We start from the raw sequence: 21,066 nt of genomic DNA, 5'->3' as shown, positions 1-21,066 counted from the left end.
ACTGTGGACATCCCGTGGTCATCCTCTTAAATAAATGATTCATTTTTTACGTCGGGTTGTCGCACGCAACAAAAATGTCCTCTAATGCATTGTGATAATTCAGTGAGGGGGAGTTTTCTAAGGTCAAGGAAACACTAGTCTCCCTTGTGTTAATCAAGTTTTCCCATCTACATTTCTGCTGATGTTTGTGTAAAACTACCCTGAATATTTGGGCTCAGCACTGGCTGTACAAAGCAGCAAGGTAGTGCGGATTTCATGGAAAAATGTATTTTGCTCAGTAGGACTTCTATGTAGGTCTTTGTTTTTCAGGTTGGTTGGAACAGGCGCACACTCGCTTTGACATGTCTCCCAGAAGACCTGGTTCAGTTTTATAATGGCTTGAAGTAACAGGGCTGACAGCCTGGTTGAGCATTGCTCTGCCTAAAAGAACAGTTACTCAAGGACACAGAGCAGCTAGCACCGAAAATAGACCACTCTTGACACTATGAACGTTGAAATGTTTTTGCGCTCACTTATATCCACGTGTACCGCTGCTCCTTTTAGCCAGAAGAGAAGCTCTTGAGTGAGAGCAATTGAGATGGGGAAGCAGTGCATGTTTGCATGTGACGTTCTGCCATTGCCAAAAAAGAAGTGCTTCATTTTGAGAATGCAGTTTGTAGTAAATCTTCATGGGTCTTATTGCATAATGCACTGCCTGAAAGGAATTACCACAAGACGAGTTAACTAGCTTAGATGAGAGGTTTTAATTGCTCTAGAATGGAGAGTATGCAGTTAAGTGTTTATTGGCCTTAAAGAGGAAATTATTTTTATCCATGTTGAATTGAATCTCAGTGGGGCTGATTTCAGACTGCTTAGTCCTGTTGGATCTAGTTATTTTCTAAACCTTGAGTTCTCAAGTCACTCATTCAAGAATCTGTCTATACTGGTCTCTGGTTTATCACTGTAGATTAAAAAGAACTGTCTTATTAACCAAGCCATTCGATTGGACAGACTAATCTCACAGTGAAATTGGAAATGGTAAGTTAACTTTTCTTTAGGTAAAATCGTTCTGACCCGAGTCTCCCACCCTGCTGTCCCAACACGCTTCTGGTTGGACCTGATGCTAAAATGTCTGATAGGACATAGCGCTTGTTGGCATAATGTTGCTGATCCTAGGGTACCAGAACTCTCAGAAACAACATACTTCCTTCCTGTATGATCATTTTGGTTTGGAATGGGACAATCGGTCAGTCTTACAGACTGGTTGCCCTGTAAGTTTTGTTCTGCTGATTTAAGAAAACACTCTCAGTGTATTTTAGTATGGTGCTCTGTCTGCATCGGTGATTGAATGCACGTTTTCAGAACAAAGTCATGAAAATTATTTGGTTGAAGTCTTTTTCTTTCTTTTTAAAAAAAATGGAACCAGTTCTAAACAGGAACCAGTTCTCTGTTCCCAACCCATAGAGGAGAGCACATCTGATGCCAAAAAGTGTTGCCTTGATGTAGGGCTTGGCAATAAGGCAAAAAAATAAAAATACATTGTTTTTATCAAACTTGGACTATTTACAATTCAATTCTTTTCAACTTTTAAATGTACTTAGATATTATTCAAATTGTATGTTCTTTATTAGAATACAAGGCAACCTGGTTGGATAAGTTCAAGTTATTTTCATTATAGGAAACAAAGGTGTGCAAGAAAAATTTACAAATGCATCACAGAGGGAAGTTGTCAACATAGAGTAAATTTAAAATAAATTAAAATCTAATAAACCCAGTTCAGAAATAATAGAATAAGAAAACTGCTATATAATTTTTTAGCCAGTGTAGGTATTCATTTTATCTAAACCAAGTCTATCTAGAAAGTTATCTAGAAATCAGTATTTACAAATGATCAAGTTTATCTAGAAAGTACTCATTGTGTATCAAACAATTTGTGTGTATATTCATAAACCCCTGCAGATAGAGGCATGGTTCACGCTGAGCAGCGCAGAAATATGAAATAATTTATCATTACAATTCAACTAGCAAAGTTTGTCAAAATGATTGCTTGCCAAATGTTGTTTATAGATGCAGAACACTTGAAACGCGTCACAGAACAAAGCAATAATTAGTGAATCATCGTGGCAAAAGGAGCGGCGGATGTTTGATTTCCCCATGTATAGCCTCTCCATGATTTGAAGTGAAGCACCCATAACTGTCACGTAACTAATGCTTATGGATAAAAAGAAAAGAGACCGTATATCAATTTGCGCATGCCGAGGCCAGTTATGGTCTTAAGCCGGTGTATACCTGCATGATGGACAAAGCGGAGCTACAGTCACAGTGTGAACAATTATAATTGAAATATTATGTCTTTTATATCAGTCTCCGAGTTAATAACCTGTCAAATTCATTTGGAGCGCCACATGTGCAGCTGATCAGATTCAGGGCTCTGCATATGTGTCCATTTGTACGGGAGAAGTCGACATTTTGAAAGGGCAAGTTAAAGAGGTTTTTTCACTGCCATGTGAATTAGTCCATTTTAATAAGTATACAACAATATACATTATAATAATATTAATACTATAACATTAATTACACACAATGAAAACATATTAACTATCTTTAATATGCATATCTGTTTTGAATGTACAACATAACTTATTTAGCAGTGATTGATTTTGTATGTAACGAGGATCCATGTGAAGCAAAGGCGGAACAGGCCAACGACAGAGAGAAAAGGACTGTAAAATGCCCTGAGGGGAAATTTCCTGGGAATAGGAGGATGTGGTTTTCTCCAGCTTCTGCCACATTGCTTTGGCCTTTTAGTTAATGACTGTATTCCTAATAGATCTGTCCCCTGATTAGATAACGCCATCTATTACGACAACCGCTAACTCTTGAAACCCTTAAAGACCATTGTTTTTTTTTTTAGTCTTGACTGTAAACTTAATTTTACAATCTGCACTATGATTGTGAGAGCAGAATGTAATGTGTGATTTTGAAATACCTTAACAAGAGATAATGCAGCAACAATGGTACCTTGTCTTGAGTTACATTTCGGCTCTTTTTTTGTTTGTTTACATTTTGGCCTGCCCTGTAGTCCCTTGGTAATAGATTGGATAAAGTCTTGGACTGATAAAATGCAATGCTTTACGAAGCAGGATTCATCATTTTGAAGGAGTAGCAAGGGGACAGGAATTTTATGGGAATATTATTTCTATCAGAAAAACTCAAGATTATTGGAATTAACACGAACAAAAAATATTTATCATTTGGCATAAGTCCCATCCCACGGTTCAGCGCTTTGATGCTGCTTGAACCATTACGGCAGAAGAACGAAGCTTACCCAGGAAGTATGAAAACACGGAAGTATGCGAACAATGAGAGGCAGCAGGCAGGCTTATAAAGCAGAGGCTGTATTGTGATGGGATGAGATGCCTGATAGAATGAATCCCCAGATCTTCCTGCTAGAACTATACTTAAGCTTACATGAAATGTTATGTGCACTAAACACGAAAGATTTATTTTTTGTGGGTTTGGACTAGGTCTAGTATGAGTCTTGATGCTTGTTCATGAGAAGTTGGAGGTTTGTTTTCTAATTGGCTGTTTAGTGGTGGTTTATTTTTGTGCTCCATTCTGTCTTGCAGTGGGAGACCACACAGACACTCAAATATCAATATGATTTAAGAAAGACATTTATGAATGATTCATCAAAGAGATTTAAAAATGTTGTTCAGTCTGTCATTACTAGGGGTTTATTTACAGCATAACATACCACTTACACATAAACTGTGACCCTTAAAATGCATGGTTTTTGTGTGCTTGCGTGCGTGCGTGCGTGCGTGCATTTGTGTGTGTGTGTGTTTGTTTATAGAAGTGAGAGAGTGTGGCAGAGAGAGAGACCGATATATAACACATTGGTTTGTGGAAAATATATCTGTTGTGTGGTTGTCAAGATGGAATGTTTATGTGGTCCCAGCTGTTAGTTTGAGATAAGAATCTTCATTCACATTTACTCAAACCATATTCAAAGCCCTGTCCCATAACCCCTGCCTCGCACACAACTTTGCTTTATTTGAACATCTCCACATAATACACAGCACTTTTTATGGGCTCGTTGTTTGTGGATGTGGGTATTTGATGTAATGTAAAAGGTTATGAGGACCAGTCTGAATGACGATATAGCCTACTGTTGATACATTTTGTTATTCAGCAAATTAACTGTATACAACTTGGTGAAAGTAGGCTATGATCCAAAAACAATTAGGTAATTGAATTGGTGTTTAGTATAGGCGATGTTCCATTCTCATTTCACATTTTCTATCCCAAGTGGTCATATGGTGTAACCTAATTGTGCTTATATCAATCAGGCCTAATTGAGATCAACTAGCGTCCTTGGAGCATATACAGGTTGCAAGGTCAAACTCACCTCTTGACCTCATATCCTTTATGGATGTTATCTGTTTTTCCTGGTTGACCAAAGACCACCTCACCACAGAGACATCCAAAATCGATGGATGTTCAAAACAACACAATAGTGCCACACCATATGTTACTCTGTCAATATCAATTTAAGCTTAGCTATTCTAACACCTCAATAATGCATAGACATTTGTTTAAGCATTTATATTGCTTAAAAATATTTGTCTGAATACTTTAAACTTTTAATCAATTCTCAATTACATTTTCTAAGTACAAACAACAACAAAAAAGATACCGTGCTGTTCCCAGGATGTAACCTCATGTTAACTGCCAGTGTCTATTTCAGTGTCCATTGTGGGTGATTTATAAAGTTTGCAGGCTTCGTTTCCATTCACTGTTTGTAAGACCTTGTATTTGTAGTGGATGAGCCATTGTGCACATTGTAGCCATTGTCTACAGCCCATAGAATATCCTGTCATTGGCATAAAGAACAACAGGAATCGGCATCCACAACATAATGCATGACATGTCAATAGTACATATGCATGCTCTCTCATGGGTAGACAAAATGGCTCAGTCAATGGCACTCCTCTATAATTTCTTTATAGGAAGGATTTGTTTAAGTAGGGAGGTTTGACATATTTCCTGTATAGTTGAATAGTAGTTTACATTTGAGCATTGCAGCTGCTTTCTTTACCTCAATGACAGGTTAATTTGGTTCTCAAATGTGAAACTTTTGCTATTTTCACAGCCTTTGTAGAAGGTGATGAAGTTACAAAATATTTGGCATATTCAGACTTGTGTAGTGCTATCTAAATTTTCCCATCCAACAAACTTCTTATTAGCACTTCAGAACTACAATTAGAGACCCTGGATTGACAGGGGCACCTACTATCCGCTGCCCTGAGGGATAGAGAGTTTCTCATTTTACCTCTAATTATGTCTTTGTTACGGTGAATACTCCCCTAAAGCAAACATACCATGTCAGATATTTGAGCGCAACAGGCTTGGACTTGAATGTCAACGCTGTCCTTCTAAGGTTACTCTCCATGCGCTGGTTTAGTTGAAAGCACACTTTTAAAGAGCTGCTGTTTTTTTTGTTTAGTTTTTTCAGAAAAGGGGGAAGGTGATATGGGGAAATTGGAGACATGTTTTAAACCTGGTTTGATCTAGGATAGGAGTCATGGGACAAACACTGATGGGTAGACTAATGGCTGCTATGTGGCCCTCTGTTATTTAAATTCTATTTTTCCTCTGAAGTTGGTCACAATGGGCCTCATTGTGTAATTTGTCATTAACATGTGTTGTCCTGCTGTGTGTTGTGGACAGTTATAGTTCTCATCTCTGTCTGGGTTTAGACCCTTGATTTGTTTAGTTTGGTAAAAATGAATGTGCTAATGGCGAATATTTGGGTTGCTTTTGGTGTGAATGGGCCATATGTCTGCAATTCGTCTTGCTTTTTACATTGTGAATTTGTTACATCATTGTTTTCCAATGTACTAGAGAGCACTTTCAAAAGTCTTGAAAGTTTTGATGGAGGAAAACTTGCCTTTGTGTGGATGGGATATGTAGCGTAAAAGTAGCTTTTTCAAAAGAAAATGTTTTAATGGATGTGGCCTAAAACTTGCCTGCAAGCCAGTGTGACAACATCAGTCGTAATATGTGTAATTGTTCAGATCTGTTAATTACAAAGATTGTTACATGGCATACAAATGAAAATCTGGCCCAATCTCTATAAAATGTTTTTAAAATGTTTTATTCTGCAATCTAAGGGAATTCAAAGCTATAGCTTGATCTTGAGATTTTTCACAGGTTACAGGCAGAGAAATATGTGTGTAATGTGTCAGTATCTCTTGTAACATTAGACACCTTTTCATTACATTAAATGCAAATGTCACAGTAGGGTCAGGCTAGAGTGTTCAGGGGGTTATGAAGATGGCCCAGGTAATAAAATCTGTAATTAGTAAGATTTAGGCTATGGTGTTTAAAACCGAGAGGATATGCTGCTTTGTCTGAATTAGCTTGTCAGCATTGAGCATTTGACCTGTTCTGCTAGCCTTGATTTAATTAAAGACAGTTGGCCATACAGCGTATAGACAGATTGGGTTTAGTGATTGTAGTCGTTATGTATCACCTAAAGGCCAGGTTAATTGAAAGAGTCAGTCATGGGAGGATAGACAGGGACTCAATTATCACTATCCAATTAGTGGAGAGATTATTTTCTGCTAGTTGAATTCAGAGAATGATGGATTAGTTGGCTCTATCCAAAACAGTGCCTTTTTCAGTATTTTTTTTTTTAAGCAGAAAACATATTTTGTTGGGTTTATTATTGCACACTGAATGTAGATCTCAATATTGTCTTATTCAAAAATCAACACACTCCCATGTAAAATATAGTTGCCTTTACTTCACAATATTTTGGTAGGCCTGTAATATTACATGTTTATTTCAGCAAAGTTATAAATGATTCCAATAACAAAGCAACATGAGCTACAGCACAGTATTACAATGAGAATTTGTGAAAGAAATATGTTTCACTGTCATGAAAATAATGCCACAAAAAAGCTCAAAAAGCACCACGGAGCGCAACTTGCATAGTTTTCCATTAAATTCGACAAAAATCATTATCAAAAGAACATGTATGATTTACTCTATCATCACTATTATGATATATTGTGTATGTGTATCTAATGTATTTTTAGTTACAAGTATGTCTTTGTGGTCGCCATTTCGAAACGGTCAGTTTGCGCAGTTACTCCAATTCCATATAATTACATGCAAAGTGCAAACTCATCAATGTCACTTTGTTCATTCTTGAAGAAGTACAAAAACCATCATAGCTTTTGTGTGTATGGCAACTAGATTCACAACTTGGGACTGCCACCTGCACTAATCGATGTGTCCGTTGTGTGATGTCTGTGCCATGTCCTCTCGTGGCGCTTCTCGTATGATGTGCAGCCGGGTTCAGTAAATGTTATATTGCCCCCTTACGGTCTCCCAAAGTTATTGCATCAGACTACATTAAACAAAAGTCCAACTGACAGTGAATTGGAAAGCAAACAAATTAGGCTTCCAAGTAAAATTTTGGCTAATGTTAATATTGATACCTCAAAAACATCAACAATCAATGTATCAATATTTAATGACATTCCTATTAGCTGAAGTTTTTTGTGGAATATTTTTGAATTCAGTAAATAAGTAGTCATTTAGCTGATGCTATATGATGCAACTTAAAGCTAGGGTATAGTTTTTCTGCATGCTGTTCCGTCTTGTGCCAGGTCGAGCGCAGTCTTTCACAGTATTCTCTTTTGACCATAAGCCAGTACAGACGTGTGAGACGCATGCACTTTATACTGCTTTGAGATTCTTTTTTTAGCACAATTAATGGCAGGTGCATTTGCTTAAGATGCACAAAGATGCGGATTGTCCCCATGTCTAGAAAAACCAGGCTGCATACGGACAGTCCGTGCATACTGTGTTGATGACTGAATTTACGATGTGTACACTATGATTAGTGTACACATTAACCCTCTGGGGTTGACGGACATGCCAGCGCATCCTGCTGGATATTTTTGTCATTACAGCGGAAACAACTTAAAATATTCATACAGATATGTGTAAGACATCATTAGAGACTATAAAGGGGTCTACTTTTATTTGTGTACACTCACAATAACAACAAAACCTTGTGCTTTTGTAAAGTAAAGAAAATAAAAAGGGTGAGCTATCAGACGTCTCTGTGTTCACGAGCATATTTCAGAAACACGTCAAAAATGAACTGAAACTCCACGAATACTTATCACACAAACATGAAATATATGTCTAAAGAAAGCTTAAGATGTCTACTTTTTAATAAAATATTTCAAATTTAAAACAAATATTCTCCTGGAAACTCCTGGATAGTAAGGAAGAGTTAACATTTTCATGAACGTTTGTATTTTGAAGAGAAACTTGATCCAGCCGAGGATACAAGTTCGGACGAGTAAGTAATTTAGTTTTCATTAGTTGACATGCTATTTTATATAAACATGTACATATTTTACTAGTGGGACTCAGGGTTTCCCGCAGAAAATGTGTTAGTTAAGGTGGTGGTGGTGGGGGGGGGGGGGTGTATTTGGAATTGCATAACTCCTGACACAAATTAAGACAAATACTGAAACTTGAGTCATATCTTTTTAATGATGTATTAGTTTGTCAAGGTAATAACATTACATCTAATAGTCCGTCAAAATGTGCAAAGCTTATTACAATCACTGCTTATGGCAGAGCTGACACCTAGCATCGCTACAGGCTATCCTCCTTGGTTTAGAAAAAAACAATTCAAGGGCCCTTCGGTAATTGCACTCTTTTACGAGTGGACCATTTATGCATATTTTCATGCAGGCTGTCAGACTGTTCCCCTGCAGACTGTTCCGCAAGTCTGTCTTGATCTATACATGGAAAGTGAATGAAGTTTAGATTAGCGTCGAGTCGCTCCTTTACTGTCGAGTCGCTCTACTAAAATTCGCGCTGTGAACATAAAGCCCACCTACTTTCATTTGATTGGTCATCTCAAATATTCTGACATTGACGAGCAGTGACAGACCAATGAGGTTCAGATGAACACACAGACACACACACACACACGCTCGGCGCCGCTGCGGAAGAACGCGCTGATAACAATACTGAAGCGAACATGAAGGCTTATCACATATTTAAAGATGGAAAGGGAGAAAACAGGACAGAGTAGCACGGCGAATATCGCTCATATATATTTTTTTGACGACGTAGTTAAGGCGGCAGGCGTGTGTTGCTTAGGCGGCCGCCTTAGTTTCAAAGTGCTGCGGGAAACCCTGGGGACTGTTTCCAGACTTGTCAGCAAGGATTCAGAGTATTGACATTTGAAATATGTCCTAATAAGCGAGTTTTAGTTACATGTAAATGTTGTTTCGGCTAAAGCAGGAATTTAAATTGTATGCTGTATGATATAAATATGATATGTAATATGATATAAAATGATCATCAATGCTTGTGCTTGAAAATATCTGTTCAGGTGTAAAAAAAATAAAATGCACTTTTAAATATGACCATATTAAAAAATCAGCATAGTATAATGATTTCTGAAGGATCATGTGACACTGAAGACTGCAGTAATGATGCTGAAAATTCAGCTTTGATCACAAATTGCATTTTACAATATATTCAAATAGAAAACTGTTCTTTTAAATTGTAAAATGAGTTCACACAATGTTTTTACTGTATTTTGGATCAAATACATTTCTTGGTGAGCAGAAGAGACTTCTTCTAAAACTTTTAAACGGTAGTGTAGGTATAAAATTAAGTCTTTATGTAAAGAAATTGTGTAGTCAGATTACTTCTCTTAACTTAACTTGATTTTGATCATTTAAGTCTCCTCACATTAATTCTCTTTCTGTCACATTCCTCATTGATAGGCCCAGGGGAGGGGTCTTTTGTCTCCTCGTGTGAATTACCTCAATATTCATGATAGTTCACGCCTCCTCGCATATGACATTTCTAACAGTAAAAGTGTCGTACAAAAGTTAAATGAGTATATTGTTTTGTATGAATAAGTGATCAGGATGGTATTCACATCATTTTGTAGCAAAAACTCTAGGCTACAAGATCCAGTTCTCAAAAGTCTTGTGGACAAATGTTTAGTATGTGTTAAATGACCTTATTTCAATGACTTAAATTTATTTTATTTTTTTCAAAAACCATGCATAAACGTTATTTTCTCAAAAATACAAACATGTACACACATGTTGCTCACATATTATTGTAGCCCAGTTTGTGCTGAATACAGTGTTATCATACATTAGCCATTAATATGTTTTTAAGCAACTGAAAAAAGCACAAATGTCAAGGCATGTCAAAACTTCTCCAGGGCCCAAAACACCCTCAGACCCCAGAGGGTTAAGTGATGTGCAGTATGTGCATGGGTGGGATTTCATGTCATCTTTCAACTATTGAGGGATGAAGTTCTGCAGGTGTGTCATATAGACTCTTGTTGTTGCATGTAGAATGTTAGACTGTGCAGATGTGTGTATGGATTCAACTAGAATCGTGCTGGTGTGTATTATTGAACTGCCTTGTGTGGTCTGAAGGGCCCCCTCCAACGGGGCCCCCACAAGCATTGAATTCAGCAACTGCTGAGTTTCTTGAATAGAGTTGTCACTTCAAACAATATACTGGAGGGCATTTGTACTCACTACTGCATTTTTATCATGGTCTTTGAAGTGGCATTTACAGAAGATCAAATTTTCATTCTTCATATGAACAATCTGTTTGATCCCAAGTCGCAATAAGGTATGAACCTTTGTGAACTGACTTGGGTAAACATTACGTTTTGTTTGTAATTCTTCTTGATCTCTTGCATGTTGGGAAATCCCCCAGCTAATTACTGGATTTCACACATTTCCAAGGGATTTACTCCAAATATTGATCTTCAAATGGCTTGTCCTGGCAGTAAGGAAGTTTGGCGATCAAACAGTTTGGCGATCAAACTGAGTTTTATAAGGGAAAGGGAATGAAACTTTATCCCTGGTTCTCATTTTTCAGCTCTAAGTGTTGGCATTTCCAAACAACAGAAAAAAGCAAGCCCAAAGAAATTAGTGCAATATCAACTTGCAACATAGTGGTATTTTTCTGTGCAAAAAAAAAAAAATAGTGAAAGTGTACTTTTGCAGTATGAAACTGTAGCTTGAATGCTTGTATTGTGTTTCTTGTGATGCTCTTCCCCTAGATGGAGTAGCTTGGGAATGTCTGGATATGAATCTCAGTGAAAGGGTCCAGTCTTTTCTCTTACTTATTATGTAAGGCCCTATGATGCTTTTTGGGATTTTACCTTTCATTTAGTGTGTAATATGGCTGTTTGTGTGCATGTAAAATGTCTGCAAAGTTACAAATCACAAAGTCCACGCAAAAGGGAGTTATTCTCTCCCACAAACAGGTTGTTTGTAGTCACTGTGGCTGAAACTAACTTTCTCTTAAAGCTGCTGTAAGTGACTTTCATTTATTCTACAGGAATGATAACAATGAAATACTTTCAGCTTACCTGTGTTAATCAATCAGAAAGCTTAATAGCAGTTCTATCAAAACAGTGCTTGTTTGACATGTCATCTTCTAGCACAGTCAGTGGGGTGAGTTCAATAGGGCACTTCCAGGTTCTTTCGAGCAGCAGATTTCAATGGTGGAAATAGGCAGTACTGGTGTTTTAATAATCTTTTAAGCTTTATAGAATGTAATAATGTATTTTAATACAATATATAATATGGTTTATCTATGGTTTACAATGAAGAAATTATGTGGATTCTTTTCTGAAATATCAGCAATTTTTATTTTTTACTTGGTTCAATGAAGCCTGTATGATTATGATTTTATGGACATGTAACAGGTTGATGAATACACATCCTCACATTTAACACACTTCTAAAGCCTAAGACATGTGATCTATAAAAATAAAAACTACCACTAGGCATGCAATATGTGTCTTTACTGCTTACATTTACATTTATGCATTTGGCAGACGCTTTTATCCAAAGCGACTTAAAGTGCACTTATTACAGGAACAATCCCCCCGGAGCAACCTGTATTAAGTGTCTTGCTCAAGGACACAATGGTGGTGGCTGTGGGGATCGAACCAGCGACCTTCTGATTACCTGATTACCAGTTATGTTCATTAGTCCACTACACCACCACCACTCTAAATTATTTACCGAATTAATAGATAATAATATTCTTCAGTATAATCATATTCCATATCAAAACTTAATAACAGCTGTTTTCGATTGAGCAATCTTATTTACTGCATTTAAAAATTCTAATTTTAGCAGTATGACATTATTTTTATTCACTTATCCTTTCAAAAACAGTAGTCCATGCGCGGTGGTGGTGAAGATGGGATCTGTTGTATCATATATATATATGGTGGGCTTGATCACCTAAGATCATTGTTAGATCATATTTCACCTCATATCTGTCACAGTGACGGCACTTTTGAAAGTAAAATAATCAGTCAAAAAAAAAAAAGTTAATATCAAACAACAGCTGCTGCGAGTCACTTGGGTCTAATAGAGCAGACACGATAACAATGACTGTGACCTGTGAATTATTATTTATGTAAAATCCTGTGTTTTTTCCTGATGCAACTATCTGGTGTAAATGAAAAGAAGCCCCACTCTCCAATAATCTGTGCGAAAAGGGGTGTTCCAACCCCACAAACAGCACTTTTTGGGCAGTGTCAGCGCATTTCTTTTCTGGACAACCAAGTGAACCCGGAAGGGGCGGAGTGTTTGTTTGTAAACCGTAATTTCATGTATTGGTGAAGAAAGAACTTCAGCTGAGGAAATGACTTTGCTGATTTTGGTGCAGATCAGTTGTATGTTATTCGAAGGCAGAAAACAACACAATTTGCTCATGGATTGTTCTAACTATACGAGCTCTGCATTGCTTCACTTTCATCCTTATAAACTCAATGTAAAGCGTAATCATATTTACACTGAGGAGAGATGTTGTGAATAAATATACGATTAAGATTATTTGGTTTGTCTAATATTTTCCTCGCGATCGCATATTTTTAATATGTTTGTTCAGTGCCAGATTTAGGCATGGGTGACATACACCCCGATTTCCTGTAAAGCTGCTTTGAAACTATGTGTGTAGTGAAAAGCACTATACAAATAAAAAGACTTGACTAGGTCAGTAGACCACAGTCTGACCAAACTCGGAAGTGTGATAAATGCCTACAGGACAATTCTTCCTGCTTGTGTGTGTTTGTGTATGCAGGCCTCTAGACGTCTCAGGAAATGGAAATGAGCTAATAGCTGGACACAGCCCTTTGAGGTTCAGTCTTCCTGCTGGGTCTAAAGAAGACTTGCAGTCAGATAAAGCATTATGGCTTCCCGTGTTCATGTTGTCACCACATGAAATGGCTTTATAGAGTATAACTACAAATGTGGTGCTTATGTTTACAATTTTTCTTAAGACTGAAAGAAATTGTTTAAAATTATGTTTTGGGATGAGTATGGGCAAAAATACATGTTTTTAAAACAGACTTGTCGGTGGGTTGCCTGAACGACTAGTCTACTAAGTGGTCAAAAGAAGTAGGCTGGTTTCATGTTCACTTGATGTGTTACTTTTGTTGTGTTTACATAAGACCATATATTTGGGGTGCAACTCAGGGGTCTTGGGATGTTATTTTAAAAGTTAAATAACTGAATCTCACGTGGATAGTTGCTGGATTACTAGCCACTAGGCAAAATTTCAAGAGGTCTGGCATATCTGGTTTTGCCCTTGAAAAGAGTGTGGTGTGATATATGTCAAATTGTTGATAAATGCAACTGTATTGCACATAGAGAAAGGATTCCTTCTGCCATGCCTTATTTGTTTTAGATCATGCAAGAGGGTGCTGAAACTCTTGCATCTTGGCAGTAAATGGCCATTCTCAATGACCCATTTTAAACTGATTCTCCTTTTGGATTTTTTGTATGATTCCCTCTGCCCAGCCCGGAGTGGGCACCGCTGTACTGCCATACACTTTAAGACAACGAAATGACACGAAGTAGAATAATGAATGGAAATATGGAATAAGTTCACCTTAAATGAAAATTCATTAGTCATTATTTACTAATGTCAGTCCAAACGTTGAAAAGAGTTAAGACCTGTAAAAACATTTCCTTTTGCACTCCTCAAATTCATATGGGTTTGAGGTGACATTAGGGGAGTAGGCCTAAATAATGTCAGAATTATCATTAATTACCTAGACTGTGGTGGCCACAGTTTCATAATGAACCAACAATATTTTTACACTTCTCATAAGAACATAAAAGATCTGTAATGTTGTATTTTGTGCCCATGCTTCTACAAAGTATCTCTCACTCCCAGTCAGTCAGCCGCAGCCCAACCCCTCCGTTGTATGTGTGCATGCTCAAACACGCACACTGTGTAACCGTTCACGTTATTACTGTCGGCTCTGACAATGTAACTATTTTCAGCATCTGAAGAGCAAGTTCAATACAGGTATCCACTTTTGCTTCATTTCTTTGATTTGCTCACAGAGCTCGACATTAACACTTGTCCAGAGTAAGTGGTTTTTTGAAGGGGCAAGTGAAAGAGATTTTCACTCGCACCACCGGACAAGCGGACTGATTAAAACTAACTCAGTCTAAAATAACCATATATATTTGTGATTAGCCTAGGCCTGTGTCACTTATTAGAAAGTTTATATTTTTATTTTGCTGTTGACAGTTGACACAGACAGTGATGTCTAAAGTGAATGTAAACCGTGGAGAAATAAGTGTAAGTTAGACCTGCTGCTGTCTAGTGTGTCATTATATTAATCAGACAACCATAACAAGAACTAATTGGTTTTAGGACCCACACAGACCATAAGGTGAGCATTCCCTGCTGGCCTCCCTAATACCACTTCCATCAGCAACCTTGGTTTTCACCAGGAGGTCTCCCATCCAGGTACTGGCCAGGCTCAACCCTGCTTAGCTTTAGTGGGCATCAGGCAAGAGCTGAAGGGTGATATGGCTGCCTAAATTAACATATTGGTTTTTTGGTTTTGAAGCTGGTATTGAGAATCGTCAAATTTCAAAACGACTACTGAAATTTAAGTACTGTGATAATGTATAGCCTTTATTTTACATGGTAGATCTTGCTGCAATAACATGATGAAAAAGTCGATCTCATTCCATAGAACTATGAGCATCCCTCTGCTGTTAATGGTGGCAACAGCGGCTTTCTTTGACTACCAAACATAACATAAAATAATTATCATATGACAATAGCATCCTCCACTACCCAGTGCAGTTTACATTTTTGTCACAGAGAATTTAGTTGATTGCATAGGTAATCTATTAGATTGGGCATTGATTGTAATCTTAGGAAACATACAACAGAAACTTTGACATGTTAATTGAGCATGTAACTTAAATGTCCTTGATGGCTCAAATGTATGCCCTAGTCGATTTAGTTTTTTGACCATTTGTGAACTGCATTAAACTCTGTCTCATTTACCATGATTTGTGGGTGTGACTTTTTTGCTGTGTCATCGCCATTCATATCTATACCATGTGTTTATGATTAAATAACTACTAGAACACAAAGTTCTTCATAAATCTAGCCTCTTAATTTTGCTCTCAAAGTGCACCAGATTGAGTCACTGTACAAAAACTTTCTTACCGGGAGCATGCCCCCGGACCCCCGTAGAGGGTCCAAGTTCCACCCACCTAAGTCTCCAGAATCCTGTGAGAAACAATGAACTCCCTTTGACTTTGTTCAACTTACTCTGGCCTCTTATACAGAAATCCTTTATAACTGAATTATATTTTGATAGAAATCCCCATTACTATGAAAGGTTTTAGTTATGCAGTTATATGTTCCAGAAAGTAGGCATCCTACTGAACATCAAAGATAACTATCAAAACTATACTTAGTTTCTTTTTATTGTTTGCTTCATGGCAGAGATGGGGCTGTAGTTTACGTCCTGTGTTGCTTTGTTGTGAGAACGGTGTGGTTCACAGGGTGCAACTTAACAAGATGGCTTGTTAGAGGTAGAAGGCAGCCTAATCTGCTTTTTGAGCTGTTAGAAGTGAGTAGACTCTCCCTGATGGACTAAAGTTGATAAAAATCAATCTGGCCATGGGCGATCACATTTCATGCATCTGTGTTCTGATCCCTTGCATAAGGACCGCCGACTGACGTCTCCCAGCTGTACTGAACTGTATGAAAATGGGATATTCCCTTGGCCACTGACCACCTGCCTATAAGAGCAACAGTCACTATCTGTTATGTGAATGAAAGGGAAGTTTTGTTCCCATAGGAGGGTCTGATTTTTTTTATGAAAGCTAAATCTTTCTTGAGTCATTCCTACTTATCAATGTGGCGGCACAATTATAATTTTTTCATATTGCTATTGCTATTATTAGAATGTATGTTATAATATTCATTTTAAGTCAATTTTGCCATGTCGGGCAGTCAGGACGCTCAAAAAAACAAATTATTTATAGCACCACAGAGACAGTTTTGACAGTTTTTGGGGAATCAGCCTATGGCTTACATATACAGTAGTTGTTTCTGCAAGTTCAGCTGGATTTGGAGAAAGTAGTTTACCATTGAAAAAGTTTTACACTTCAGCTTACAGTTTTTCACCATTTTAATGGCCTTTTATCAGTGTGACCATTACGTTTTTGTCATGTCAGTTACCGTCATTAATTTCAGCACCTCACTTTGGTAATTGAGCATATATGAAAGTCTGGTGTGTGTTTTCTGTGCAGAGTTGTTAAGCACATGGCAGTGATGAATAACCTTGTGCATTAACACAGGTCTCCTGACAAATGCTGCTATTTCAGGTACCTCTGATGAGCAGCTCTGCATACGGGATACTGGTTCAGTGTGTCCCACATAGCTTTTGGCACAAGCTGTATGTGGGAGAACAAGTGTGGCCTGCTTCTGGAACTGATACCAGAACATTGGAGACATCTGTTTGATGACTTGTTAATGGTCACAAAATGTGTTGTTCATTTAAATTATCCATTTAGCAAAAATGTTGCCCTTGTTACTTTTTTTGCTAGTGCCACATGGATTAGATGCAATATTTAATTTGATGTGAATGAAAACGATGCTGTGAGATGTACAGTCCATTCAATATACAGTACATCATACTCTTGTACACCTGTGAGTTGTACCCAATGAAACCTTTAAAATGTAATCCTTTTTCAAATTTGTAGTGGAAAAATGTGGGAAAAAAAGTGGAAAGCTTTCTATTTCAGATAAATGCTGTTATTTTGAACTTTCTATTCATCAAAGAATCATGAAACAATTTGTACATCTATTTTCAACATTGATAATAATAATAAATGTCTCTTGAGCAGCAAATCAGCATATTATAATGATTTCTGATCACTCCCCCGAGGCAAGTTTTTATATATATGTATATAAAATTTGCCTCTGTGGCGTTTACCATTTGCATTGATAGCCTTGGCACATTACCATATGAATAGCGCCCTCTGCGTGTGGGTGTGATCATATTAGGGATAATTAGCTGAGCCAGGTGAAACTATACATCACTTTGTTTCATACAGATTACAATGTAGAAGAATATTTGTTTTAAATTTGAATTGTTTTATTTAAAAGTAGACATTTTAAGGTTTCTTTAGACATATGTTTCATGTTTGTGTGATAAGTATTCGCTGAGCTTCAGTTCATTTTTGTAACGTGTTTCAGAAAGATGCTCGCGGAGACAGCGTGAAAGGGAACCCTGTTTATTTTCTTTATTTTACAAAAGCACAAGGTTGTTTTGATATTGTGAGTGGACACAAATAAAAGTAGACCCTTTTCTAATGATGTAGTTTCTAATGATGTATTACACTTATCTGTATCCTCAAAGATGAAACAAAAGATGTTTCCGCTGTTATGTGGAGAAAATCCAGCAGGATGCGATGGCGCCGTCGACCCGAGGGTTAAGAGCTAATGAATAATCATTGCAGTAATTGCCCGAACAGTCAAATGATCCCTCTAATAATTGCTAGATTAGTCGATTATCAAAAGAATCGTTAGTTGCAGCCATATTTGAAAGCAGTCAATATTTTAGATTTTTCCATTTGGTAATGCTGCTGACACAGGAATTACACAGTTCCCCTTTGATATAGCATCTTTGATGCATCTATAGCATCTACTTGAACATCTGTTGTTTTGGGTCTTTGTCAGAGAGATAAAGTCATTTTTCTTTCCCTAGACTTTTAATGGAGGTTGTGCAAATTCAATAACTCTATCCCAGTAAGCTCTAAATTGCAACTGTCCCTGTTGCATGACTTTGCTCACATTCTTTCCAGCACTAGGAAGAATAGCATGGAATCTTGCATATAGCTCATCCCAGTCATTAGCTATCTTAGGAACCCATCTGTGGAAACTGAATTGTTGAAGTTAACTGTAGAGACATACAGCGGAGGGCTGATTAGCTTGGATTCCACCTTCAGGTCTTGTTTTTGTAGTATCAGAAGGTGCACAGGTGCTCACATCTATCTATCTTTGTGTTTGAAGTGGATCACAGGGGCTTTGATCCAACACACAGTCTCACGCATGCTTTAATACACTGGCTCCATGCAGATGCTTACCATACACATGACCTCACAGGGCCAGGAATGCTCTTTGTAATCATGGAAGTGTCACTTGATACTGGCGACAAGGAGAGACTAGTACTGAAAGTTAGAATTACTCTTTGAATGTCTGTAAGATAATGGTATAGTTAAAGTACACTCAAAAAGTTAAGGTTTATGCATATCAATTAAAAATTGTCCAAATGAATTGAGTAATCTTTAGTAAAGTAAAATAAAATAAAAATCGGAAATATTTATAAATGGTTTTATTAATTAATTTAATTCTGTTAAAAATTACACAATTCCGTTTAATTTAAATGTATTATATTTATAATAGGCTTAATTGGATAGTTCACCCAAAAAATATAATACTCTCATTATTTACTCACCCTCATGCTATCACAGATGTGTATGACTTTATTTTTTCTGCAGAACACAAAGATTTTTAGAAGAATATTTCAAACAATGCAAGTGAATGGGTAGCAATATTTTTAAGCTCCAAAATGTTCAAGGTTTTTAAAATATGCAAAAATATTTTTTTTTTAAAGTTTTGCAAATCCCAAATCCCAAATTTCCAGCAGTTGGGAAGCATATGCAGTATGTCTGACGAGAGTTGACCAAAATGTTCTTATTGGCATTACGTTCTGTAGCTAGTGTCAGGGATCATTGAATTTTTTTAGCTAATGCTCAGATTGTGTGCCTTTTTTTCATTAACTACCTTGTGCCTTTGTCAGCCCATTGATATATTAATGACTATTTCACATCTAGCTCTAGTGCTTGCGCTTGCCATTCCATTCCTTTAAACAGTGTTGTATCGGTAGTTTGACCTTGTTAAAGTTCTAGCCATAGGAGTAATTTCCCTTTTTGCTTTTGTTGAAATGTTAGGGTTATTTTTAAAGCACCTTGCTTGTGCAGCATGCCAAAGTGAACTCATAGTTCAGATATCCCACGTTATGAGAAATACATAAAAAATACTGGGTCACTTGGGGCAGAGAGAGGAAGTTTGAATGTATATCATGGTATGAAGCTGCAGAGCATCTACAGTGTGCTGCAAATTTAATGAGCTCCATTCTCTATGACAAGGGGGCAATCACATGAGGAAACCGGAGGTAATTTGCTTGTTAAATGAAGTGGAGTGCCCCCGTGGCTGTACGAGCTGTGCACACACAGGCTTTAGAGAATCATTAGGTTTGTTTCTGGGACCATTCCTGATTCTGGCTGTAATGAAACACAGGGCAAGGGTAGTTACCTGCCCCACCTGACTTTGCTGGGCCACTAGCAATAGGTTTTCAAAGCACTTTTGATGATCTCTGCTAGTGATATGCAAAAGTATGCATTTTCAAAATGGACTTGACTGAACAGCTAGTTGACTAATTGGTTTTAAGAAAGTCCTGTATAATTAAGTTAATTTCTGCTTTTAATAGACATTTTGTGCCTGTAGATATAGGCTCTTTTTCTTATGAACCATGTTTATTTTGTTTGTTCAGAGATCCGAGCCCAGTTGGTGGAACAGCAAAAATGTCTGGAGCAGCAGACGGACATGAGGGTGCAGCTCCTTCAGGACCTCCAGGACTTCTTCCGTAAGAAGTCCGAGATCGAGATGGAGTATTCACGCAACCTGGAGAAGCTGGCCGAACGCTTTATGGCCAAGACCAGGAGCACAAAGGATCACCAGCAATATAAGTGAGTGTGTTGGGGTTCATTAGAGATGCACCACATTTTAGTGACTATCGGTATTGGACAATATGTTCATATTTTTTTGAATTATTGGTATAGGTCTGACATTGAAAGCAGATGATATCAGGGCTTCTTTTTCTAGCTCAGTCGTAAACTGGCTGTGCCAGGTTACAGATATACTATAATGTTATCCATCTTTTCTATTGTACATATAAAAAAATAATATATATATATTTTCATGTCTGATTTTACTTAAAGCATGACACATCCTATATCAGAGCTTGTTTGTACCAAAGTACACCCTTTAACTATTGAAAACTCATTGAATACACAGACTCTCATGGTCTTAAACCAGCTGTTTGTTTTTTACTGACATTTTCCCGGTTTGGTGCTGTTTTGGGTCCTTGAGCCCTGTGAAATGTTGACTGGTAAAAAAAGATTGATCGTGGTCTCACGATCTCTGGAACATGTGTACCATTTAAGCCCATGGTGTTCTTAATAAGCCCACTATGCTTTTAAAAATGTAAATGCATAACGGCTCAATTTTGATGCATTGTTTTTATTTAGACCTCGAACATAATAAACATTAAATGAAATATTTAATTTCTGAATCTCACAGTTTCTGAATTTCCTCCCTGCAATGAAAATAAATTCTGTATGTAGAGTTGACAAGGAATGTCAGTTTAATGTGTGGTTCAATGGTTATTTGCTCAGTGGGCTTATTGGAAACAATAGGGGTCAGTGGAAAATAAACCAAAATAATATAGAATCAAGGTAAACGCATAATATTCTTTTTTTCCATGAATAAAAAAACATAATATTTTACAATGTAGAGCATGTGTGTTATTGGTGTTAAATAAAGAATAACTATTTTATTTGTTTAAAGCTATGAGTGAGCAGGCTTTTC

At 37.2% G+C, this 21,066-nt stretch overlaps 1 protein-coding gene across 3 annotated transcripts in view; it reads left to right on the top strand.

Moving 5' to 3' along the window:
* Positions 1-21,066, top strand: part of LOC127622967 (SLIT-ROBO Rho GTPase-activating protein 1-like) — a 134,255-nt gene that overhangs the window by 19,922 nt on the left and 93,267 nt on the right. For all 3 annotated transcript variants that reach the window (XM_052097179.1, XM_052097180.1, XM_052097181.1), the window contains exon 2: positions 19,970-20,165. In XM_052097179.1, coding sequence (XP_051953139.1) covers positions 19,970-20,165 — 196 coding nt within the window. The remainder of the gene's footprint in view (positions 1-19,969; positions 20,166-21,066) is intronic.

This window comes from Xyrauchen texanus, chromosome 29 (assembly GCF_025860055.1).
Source record: "Xyrauchen texanus isolate HMW12.3.18 chromosome 29, RBS_HiC_50CHRs, whole genome shotgun sequence".
In the NCBI taxonomy this organism is placed as follows: Eukaryota; Metazoa; Chordata; class Actinopteri; order Cypriniformes; family Catostomidae; genus Xyrauchen; species Xyrauchen texanus.
The sequence above is the reverse complement of the archived record's forward strand: the minus strand, read 5'-3'. Positions and strand labels throughout refer to the sequence as shown.